The sequence below is a fragment of the Globicephala melas genome, chromosome 16 (genome assembly GCF_963455315.2).
Source record: "Globicephala melas chromosome 16, mGloMel1.2, whole genome shotgun sequence".
Taxonomy (NCBI): domain Eukaryota; kingdom Metazoa; phylum Chordata; class Mammalia; order Artiodactyla; family Delphinidae; genus Globicephala; species Globicephala melas.
The window spans coordinates 43733268-43743997 of NC_083329.1; the positions used below are offsets into that span (position 1 = coordinate 43733268).

At 42.1% G+C, this 10730-nt stretch overlaps 1 protein-coding gene across 3 annotated transcripts in view; it reads right to left on the minus strand.

The window, feature by feature from the left end:
* The window catches only part of IPMK (inositol polyphosphate multikinase), a 41844-nt gene extending 32316 nt beyond the window's left edge, over nucleotides 1-9528 (minus strand). For all 3 annotated transcript variants that reach the window (XM_030844085.3, XM_060286411.2, XM_030844084.3), the window contains exon 1: nucleotides 9018-9528. In XM_030844085.3, the coding sequence (XP_030699945.1) occupies nucleotides 9018-9207 (190 nt within the window). In that variant the 5' untranslated portion in view covers nucleotides 9208-9528. The remainder of the gene's footprint in view (nucleotides 1-9017) is intronic.
* Between the last annotated feature and the right edge of the window lie 1202 nt (nucleotides 9529-10730).

Genomic DNA, 10730 nt, shown 5'->3' on the forward strand with positions numbered 1-10730 from the left:
TCAGTGATAGACTTTCCAGGAGATGTTAATTTATAGTTAAATAAGAAGCAAGTTAAAAGCAGTAGCATAAATTGATCCCACTTTTATTAAGCAAACAAAAAAATGTTAACAATGGTTCTACATGAATTTCCTACTTTGTAATTTTTTTGCTTCTCTCATCTGTTATAAGAAAGCAACTAAAATTTTTTCCTGATTCAGATGCACTGTGTACAGCTATACAGATAGCATGAGGGCACCTAGGCAATGGGAAAAGGGGGGGCTGAAATCAGGGGCCAAGCCTGGAGCAGGAAGAGGTACCTTTTTATAATATGTCCACTCAAAAGGAAAAACTTTTTCTAAAGTCATCACATATATATACTAGCACTGCCCCTGTCACTATGCCATGAAGATTCATTCCCAAGTTTATATGTTAAAATCTTAAATTTTCATATATTGAGATTTCATAAAATCACACTAGTTAGAACACAACATAGCTCAAATAAATCTATTTACAATTTTGGTAAAATACGCCACTTAAGTTTCTATTTCTTTTGGCAATGCCAGGAATTTTTAATCATGACAAAAATGCAGAGTTTAGTCAACAGAAGCAGAAAGTACCAACTTAAGAGAAACAGTAATCAAGTTTATTTGTTTTAAGTCCTAGTTACAGACTAGAAGGAAGGTAAACATTAATTCATATGGATAAGATTGGTTGGTAGAGGTTTTTGGGACTTCAAGGAGCAGTCTAATAGAGCTAAAAGTTACTAAAGAGAAATTCTATTCCCAAAGGCTGGGATGTAGAACAAGAAAGGTCTTCACTCCCATGGAAACAGACATTTTCAATAGGCTAATGAAGAATGGTAGATGTAAAAACTCCTTGATGAACTGAACTGTGGTTGTGCGGGGGCGGAATGGAGCATTCATAAGTGAGAAGAGAACCATGAAGCTTCCCTATCTTGGGGCAGACACCTCATCTAGAGACAGGTAAACCTGCCATTAGACAAATATTTTAGCAGGCAAGCAGAAATCAGCCAGACTGTAGACAACAGTGGGGGGTAGCAGGATGGATTAGAGACAATAGTCCTAACACAAAAATAGATTGCTTGGTCCAGCAATTCTCCCACACTACTCACTCTGCAAAACACCCACTCCAAGTTTTCAGAGAAAGCAGACATGGAGTAGAAGATAGTAATACCAGGCATTCTCCCAGTGAATGAATTCCAGGATCTAAAAGTAAACCAATAGTACCTTATACTGCAGCCAAATACCTCACAGCCAAAAGACAGTCATGATAAGAAAGGAAGCATCTTGGAAGGCTGAACCAATACCAGGTGAACTGAATCTAAGACTGCAGCCCACACCAGCTCAATTAAATTCAAGGGGGAATATGATTTATCAGCCCCTCACCCTAAACAGAAGAAAGGGCTTATACTCTATGTGGAGCAAAACAAAACAAAACAAAACAAAAAATAGCACACTTCAGGGGACTTCGGTGGTCCAGTGGTAAAGAATCCGCCTTCCAATGCAGGGGATGCGGGTTCGATCCCTGGTCGGGGAACTAAGATCCCACATGCTGTGTGGCAACTAAGCCCTCGAGCCACAACTACAGAGCCCCCGTGCTCTGGAGCCCGCGTGCCACAACCAGAGAGAGAAAACCCGCACGCCACAACTAGAAAGAAGCCCACCTGCCACAGCCAAAAATAAAGATAAATAATAATAACCTTTAAAAAATAATAATAAATAAATAAATATTCCAAAATGAGTAAATATACTGATGTCTGGGGAGACAGAGTTCTCTGTGAGAAAAAAGGGAGATATGAATACAGAACAGGGAGAGGTAAAGAACACTGTGATATTAAATTTTAATTACAGATATGAATATGAACTCTTTTTTTTTTTTTTTTGCAGTACGCGGGCCTCTTACTGTTATGGCCTCTCCCATTGTGGAGCACAGGCTCCGGACGCGCATGCTCAGCGGCCATGGTTCACAGGCCCAGCCGCTCCGCGGCATGTGGGATCTTCCCGGACTGGGTCACGAACCCGTGTCCCCTGCATCAGCAGGTGGACTCTCAACCACTGTGCCACCAGGGAAGCCCTGAACTCTAATTTTTAAGAATATGAAATTATTTATTTCTTAATCTAGTCTGCTGAAAGGACAAACAGCAACCACACTAAAGGAGCAAAGAATACACCTGTTGCCCAGATCTTGGTTTTTAAATACCATTTACCCCCAAAGGAACTAGGTTCTTGAAGAAAATAGTGGTTCATTCTAGGCCTGGGACAGGGCAAGTACAAGATGAACATGGGACATCTTTTTATGCCACAACATGAGAAAATGCTTTAAAAGAAAATATGGAAATGTTAAAAAGGCACAGGAGGGACTTTCCTGGTGATTCAGTCGATAAGACAGCCAAAATAAATAAATATTAAAAAAAAAAAAAAGGCACAGGAGCCAGCTTGAAGAAGCTCCCACTGCCGAAATCTGGGACAACTGAGCATCAAAATAAGTAGCAACGATAATGGATTAAGACCCATTCACTGAAGTTTGAAAAATCCATTACTCCATCCTACTAATTAAAGAAAGAGAGACAGAGGAGGGAAATCTATATTCCTTATAGAAGAATGCCAAAAAAAAACCAAAAAACAAAATAGCGACTTCCCTGGCAGCCCAGTGGTTAAGACTCTGCGCTTCCAATGCAGGGGGCACAGGTTTGATCCCTGTCCTGGAACTAAGATCCTGCCTGCCATGCTGTGCGGCCAAAAAAACAAAAAAAGAAGAATGACAACTAACATGTAGCAGGAATAAGAGAGTTAGAACATTACCATTTTCCAACTAACAGTAATTAGTGAGTTGGTCAAATATCATCAATGGGTGCTTACAACATTTGATGAAAACTTTGACAAGAAACGTGATATTTTAAGTCTAAAAATATTCCTCTCAAATTATTTACTTACAATAGGAAAAATAAAACTTCACGGTGGAAAAATCTGGCAATAACATTTAATCAGGTGATCAGTTATTGGGTTGGCCAAAAGATTCGTTCGGTTTTTTCTGTAAGCTGACTCTAGTAGCGCTTAGTTGTCTTTAACTTCATTCGAAACAATTTTGTTAGATTATATTGTGACAGCTGTCATATCAGAATGGATTAAAAAAAAACTTATCAAAATTGGTGAATTTTTGTGTAGCCGTTTTAATATTGAAGATGGAAGAAAAAAAGCAACATTTTTGGCATATTATGCTTTACTATTCCAAGAAAGGTAAAAACGCAACTGAAATGCAAAAAAAGATTTGTGCAGTGTATGGAGAAGGTTCTGTCACTGATCAAACGTGCCAAAAGTGGTTTACAAAGTTTCATGATGGCGATTTCTCGCTGGACAATGCTCCACGGTCGGGTAGACCAGTTGAAATTGATGGTGATTAATCAAATCGAGACATTAATTGAGAACAATCGACGTTATACCACGTGGTAGATAGACGACATACTCAAAATATACAAATCAAGGGTTGAAAATCATTTGCGCCAGCTTGGTTATGTTAATCACTTTGATGTTTGGATTCCACATAAATTAAGCGAAAAAAACCTTCTTTCCACATGTGATTCTCTACTTAAACATAACGAAAACGTTCTGCTTTTAAAACAAATTGTTACGGGTGATGAAACATGGATACTGTACAATAATGTGTAACTAAAGAGACTGTGGGGCAAGCAAAATGAAGCACCACCAACCACACCAAAGGCTGGTCTTCATCCAAAGAAGGTGATGTTGTGTATATGGTGGGATTGGAAGGGAGTCCTCTATTATGAGCTCCTTCCGGAAAACCAAACGATTAATCACAAGAAGTACTGCTCCCAATTAGACCAACTGAAAGCAGCACTCGATGAAAAGCATCTGGAATTAGTCAACAGAAAACACATAATCTTCCATCAGGATAATGCAAAACCGCATGTTTCTTTGATGACCAGGCAAAAACTGTTACAGCTTGGCTGGGAAGTTCTGATTCATCCACCGTATTCATCAGACATTGCATCTTTGGATTTCCATTTATTTCGTTCTTTACAAAATTCTCTTAATAGGAAAAATTTCAATTCCCTGGAAGGCTGTAAAAGGCACCTGGAACAGTTCTTTGCTCAAAAAGATAAAAAGTCTTGGGAAGATGGAATTATGAAGCCTGAAAAATGGCGGAAGGTTATTAGAAGAATATGGTGAATACAATGCTCAATGAAGTTCTTGGTGAAAATGAAAAATGTGTCTTTTATTTTTCCTTAAAAACCAAAGGAACTTTTTGGCCATCCCAATATATCACCAGCAATGCAACTGACATCCTGTGCTTTATGATATGATGCTTCAAGAAAACAACATTAATTCATAAGTATTCTTACCAAAAATACATTCATCTGATTCTAAGCGTGAGGAAATAATTAGACAAACTTAAAGAATATTCTAAAAAGCCATATGCCTATACTCTTCAAATATTTCATAGTTATGAAACATAAAGAAAAATTTAAAAACTGCTCCATATGACAGGCAACTAAAGGCTCATAACAACTAAATGTAATGTACATAGCCTTAGAAGGGGAAAAACTGTTATAAAGAATATCAGGGGGAAATTACTATAAAGAATACTATAGGAATAATGGCAAAAGCCAAATGGAAATATTCTGGAATTGATAATTTTACCATGGTTAGGTAAGAAAATATTCTTATTTTTAGAAGATACACAATTATTTAGAGGAAAGGGGTCATGATGCCTGCAATTTTTTTAAAATGGTTCTGCAAAATCATTACCATATGCAGAGAGTAATAAAGCAAATGTGGCAAAACATTAATAATAGGTAAATCTAGATGAATGGTAATATATTCATTCATTCATTCAGTTCATTGTACTATACTTGCAACTTTTCTAAGTTTGAAATGTTCCCACACACACAAATTCTTTAAAAAGGAAGGATGATTTACAGTAGCATCAAATACCTAGGGAAAATCTAGTGTAAGACCTTTACACTGAAAACTATGTCTAAGAGAATTAAAGAAGGCCTAAATAAATGGAGAGATAGACGATATTCAAATACTGGAAGACTCAGGATTATAAAGAAATCAAATCTCATCAAAGCAATCTATAGATTCAAAGCAGACACAAAATCTTATCAGGTTTCTTGGGGAAAATGACTAGTTGATTTAAAATCTATACAGAAATGCAAAGGGCCAGAAATAGTCAAGATAATCTTGAAAAAGAAAGTGGGATGTTTATTCTACCATACATCAAGACTTATTATACAGCAGCTTAAGTTAAGACAATGAAGTATTATTGCTAGGATAAACAAATCAGTGAAACAAAAGTCCAAAAGGAAATTCAAGAAATTGAAATAACTGGGGTATATGCACAATACAGTACAAATGAGCTGTAAAAAAACAATGAGGAAGCACTCTATGAACTGATAATACTGATTTCTAGGAGATATTGTTAAGTTTAAAAAGCAACGTCCAAAACAGTATATACAGCATATCACTTTTTGTGTCAGAAAGAAGGGAAAATGAGAAAACTTACAGAGATCTGCTTATTTCTGCAACAAGAAACTCAGAAAGAATAAATCAGAAAACAATGAAATTGGTTAACTACAAGGGATGCTGAGAAATGGGATGGAGTGATAAGGAATAGAGTGACACTTCTGATATACCTTTTTGTAAAGTTCTGACTTTTGGAAGCATAGTAATTTTACAACCATTCAAAAATATTGATATATCACTGAAGGAAGGGAACTGAATTTAAACAGAAACAAATGAATCCAACTGTATTTCGAATGAATAATATTACCATTGAGAAGAGGGGGGGTAAAAATAACCACACACACACACACAAAATTCTAATCCAAATAACTTTTGAAGAGTTTCCAACTACATACCTTCAGTAAAAGGGAATCTCATCTTGCACTCTTTATTCTAGGTTTGTTTTCTAGAGTAGTATGGGTATAGAAATCCTGAAGATTATAGGATTAAGGAAAAAAAAATTAATATTGCTGGGAGCCAGGTTCTCACTGAGGCAAACAGGAAACAAATTTAGAATCAGGAAAAGGAAAAAAACTCTGTGGAGTTGGAATGAAACTGGAAGTATCAGTATGTACTTATGATTTCTAAAATATTTATACATACTTTTTAGTTACGTGTATTGAAAAGACCTGGAAGCAATGACACCCTAGTGGCAATGAGCAAACCTGCACCCAGATCTTGGTTTCTAAATACCATTTCCCACTAAAAATGAACGAGCGCTCCTTAGAGAAAATGGCTGGTTCCAGAGCTGGGAAGGGAAGGCACGAGATAAGGCAAAAATAACTTGTGACAGAAAAGGAGGTGCTCCCAATTGGCCAAATCTAGGACAATTTGGACAACAAAATAAACAAGTTCTATAATGGGTTATGACACTTTATAAAATAAGAATCCACGACTCCAAAGTGATCATAAAAAAGAACACGTGGGCTTCCCTGGTGGAGCAGTGGTTGAGAGTCCGCCTGCCGATGCAGGGGACACGGTTTCGTGCCCCGGTCCGGGAAGATCCCACATGTCGTGGAGCAGCTGGGCCCGTGAGCCATGGCCGCTGAGCCTGCGCGTCCGGAGCCTGTGCTCCACAACGAGAGAGGCCACAACAGTGAGAGGCCTGCGTACCAAAAAAAAAAAAGAACACATATGCATAGTAGTAATGGAGGGCTATCTCTTTTTTTTTCCTTTTCTTACAAAGTCAACTATACTTCAATAAATAAAATATTGACTATATTCCCTGTGTTGTACATTACATCCTTGTAACTTATTTTATACCTCATAGTTTGTACCTCTTAATCCTCTTCACCTATTTTGCTCCTCCCACTGCCCCTCCCCTCTAGTAACCATTAGTTTGTTCTCTGTATCTGTGAGTGGAAGGCTTTTTTTTTTTCTTCCTATCTGAGGGCTATTTCTTACAACAGAATGCTGACTGTTAAAATAGAGGGAGTGGTAGAATTGGAAAAATCACAATTTTTCAACTATCAGAGTAAAGGCTGCTTCAGGCAAGAATCATCAATAGATGTCTAATCTAGGGGTAAAATATGAGGACCCCAATATCTGCATGATCTTAAAGCATCTCTCCATAGACAGCCTATTATTGCAAGGTGGAAAATATTAACTATGTACTAGAGAAGCCAGACCACACTTGGACCAGATGATCAAGTTAATATCACTAATAATGGGCAGATAGGCATTGTGGACTTTAGACGTGATACCCTAAGAAGGACAGACTTTTATAATGTTCCAGCCAGAAATGTATCACCTGAATCTAATCATAAGAACCCATCAGAAGTCCAAATTAAACAATATTTTATAAAATAACTAGCCTGTAGTCTTCAAAATTGATAATATCATAAAAAAAAAAGAAAGGCTGAGAAACTTACAAATTAAAGAATTCCAAGAGACATGACAACTAAATGCAACAAATGGTCCTGGACTAGTTCCTATGCCAAAAAAAACAAATACGATAAAAGACATTATTGGAAGAGTTGACAAAAGCAGAATATGGACTACAGATTAAAGCATTGTATCATGGTTAAACTTTGCATATTTGATAAATGTGCTGTGGTTACAGAAATACACACTAAAGTACATTCTTAGGAGATACTCACTGAGGTATTACTTGTGTAAAGGGGCATGATATATACAACCTACTCTCAAATAGTTCAGAAAAAGACAAATTTTGTATCGATATATAGAGAGAGCTAACTTCAAGGAACAAGTTAACTAACAATTTAATGGGGAAAAAGGCACGCAACTGACACATCATTAACCCCTAATTTTGAAAAAGAGAAAAGTTGTAGGTAAAGATCAAAGTAGTGGGAAATGTTCTTTGGGAAATAACATACATTCAATCTCATCCATTTTCAGAAATCCTTGTTTGAGTGGTTTTCTACAAGCACAATACACGGTGGGAAAAAAAGTGCTCTGAAGCAAGACCCTTGGTTTCCAGATTCTACACACAGTAGCTTTGTGACTTTAGGCTTGTCACTTAACCAGCCTTGGCTTCAGTTACCTCGCCTAAAAATGTCAGTATTAACTTACCAGCCTAAACCGGAATCATCTTACCAGCACAAACCAAATTGTCAGGTCTAAGATCTGCATTACTCACATACGCCTCCATCTGATTCTCCAAGTAATCATGGCCTAGGAACCAGTGTAAGCTAGGTGAATTCCAGTTTCTAAACCGAACTTTTACATCACCAACAGAATAAAAAGGCCCTGGATTGTGCTTTAAACGCCGTGACTCAAAACATGTACTACACAGGCCATGACACAATCTTATAAAGATGATCAAGAATAACTGATTGTCTTATCTGTGTACCACCCTAATACAATAGTAGGGTGTATTTCCTACCGTGAATCCGAGTTTCAGCATTCCTGAAACCACGCCTCCCGGAGAAATCCAGGAGATATCAGAAAAACCTCTCAAGGGGGCGCGGAGAGAGATCCCGGATAAACCAGGACAAGCTTCCAAAACCAAAACCAAAACCCAAACAAACAAACATTCTAAAACAAAAAACAAAAAACACTTGTTTCGTCCCCTCCAGCTATGCAGCTGCACCCAAAAGAGAAGCACTAGATTAGCATCATATGCATTTCATTCCTTTTCTTTTGCAATACTAGCTGCCCGCCTATAATAAACAGACCTTGTGCTCAGGGGAGAATTTACTTCCCCGTCCAGTAAAAATGAAGTTCCTTATTTTCACTAACAACGAAAGCTGTCTTCAATCAATACCCACCCTCCCTGGGGAGACCAGACACTCTTCTCCCCGCCACCTTCTGCTGCCCGCCTGACGCCCCACACCCCAGAAATCGTCCCACTTTTCGAGCCCCTGCTGCACGGGTCGCGAGGCTCTGGGGGAAAGCGGAAGAGACCGGGGGTGCGGCGTACACACCCGGAGGGGCGTCCGGCACGGCCAGCGAGCCCCAGGCTACCTCGGCCGGCCCGGGGCTCGCGAAGGCGGAAGGGGTGCGGCGAGCTCCGCGCCACCCCCACTTACCCACTTTGTCTTTCCCGTACATGTGCCCGGCCACCTGATGCGAGAGGGGCACGCAGCCGTTGAGGAAGCGGAGCCTGCCACCCGCCGGCTTCAGGGTGCCCTCGCGGGAGGTCTCGCCCGCCGGTGGGGTCCGCATTTCTGGGGGGCCGGGCGCCTCAAGCCGGAGAGGGGATGGCGGCTCCGTTGCCATAACGGAGAGCTGAAGCGGCAGCAACAGCGAGAGCAGGGAAGAAAATAAGGCGGAGGGAGGGGACGCCGGAGAACCCGGGGGTCGCTCAGGCTCGGCCGCGAGGAGGCCCGGGGGTTCCTGCGGCTGGTGCCCTCTGTGGCCCAAGGAGGGGGCCCATGACGCCGCGAAGGCGCGGGCTCGCCCTGCCCAACTCTCGGCGGAGCGCGCCTCTCGGCTCCCGTTGCTTAGCCGCCGTAGCCGCCGACCCGGGCGCAGCCCAGAAGACTGACCCCAGCGGATGAGCGGCGTCGGCGGCGGCGCCCCGCGCTCCCTGGGGCCTTGACGGCGACGGCGGCCCCACCTCCCGTGCCCCCGCCCCCTCCCGCTGTCCTCCAGTCCCCTTAGCTGCCGCGCGCGCGTCAGCGCCGCCGGCACCGCCGCCTCAGCCGCGAGCTTCCTACTGCGCGACCCGCGGCCGCCGCCGCTACTGAGCATGCCCAGAGGCCGCCAGACGGGACCCCCGCGGCAGGGCGCGCGCTCGGCGCTGCCGGGGCGAGCGGAAGGCGACCTGGATGAGGCGACCAAGCTCGCGACTCTTCTCATTCCCACCCGGTTGGCCTTACGGTTCTGCCAGGGCTGGTGTGCCTTCATTCATTCAGTGCGCGCTTCAGCGCTTCCCGGAGTTAAGCTCAAAGACATCAGGGGCTCCCAGTTGTGAGGGGCAGTCAGTCACGCGTTAGGAGAGTTGGGAGGCAGTAGCGGTGCCCAGGGAGGCTTGGAAGACCACCCTTTAACTGCAATCACCTCCCTCCTCCAACTCCCACCCTGCACAGATACAACAGGAGTAAAAACAGGCAGCTTCTTAGAAGACGCACCTCCAAAACATCCCTCAAGTAATCCTATCCTCCCTCCCCAAATTGCTGCCCCTAAACAGCTAATTAAAAAAATTTGAAACCGACACTGATTTCAGACTGTAGAAGATAGGGAATAATCTTAATTTTTTTTAAGTGAGCACATTTTTTTTTAAGAAATGAGCCGTTTTTATCTCTCTCCCACTCGACCCTTAGCGCAAGTTCCAAGGTGATCAAGGAGAATTGGGTGGAAGGCAGAGAAAAGGGATGGACGCTGGGAGCGAGGGGGAGATTCTGGGATGGGACACCACAGTTGGTTCCTGTGTCCGGCATTTCAAGTGAAAACTGAACCTGGCCTTGCAGGTACCAGACTAAGCAAGAAAATTTTGGGTAAAACCTTAGATATCTGATTATGGCAAGTGTTATATCAGCACACACACCCTGCCCCCACAAATCCGCACACCTGGGAGAGACGTAAAACCTGGTCCGGATTCCTTATTCCAAAGGCCCGTCCGCTGGGCTCCAGGACCGAGCCCCTCAGGATTGCGCAAACTCAGTTGCTACCTCTCTTGGTCTTTTCCTCCTCCCACCTCTTACGGCTGTCAAAAGCCGGACTCAGGACTTCCTAAAGGCCCGGAACGCAGCTTCGCGCATGCTCAGCATCAGCCCGGCTGCTTAATACACACGTGCTTA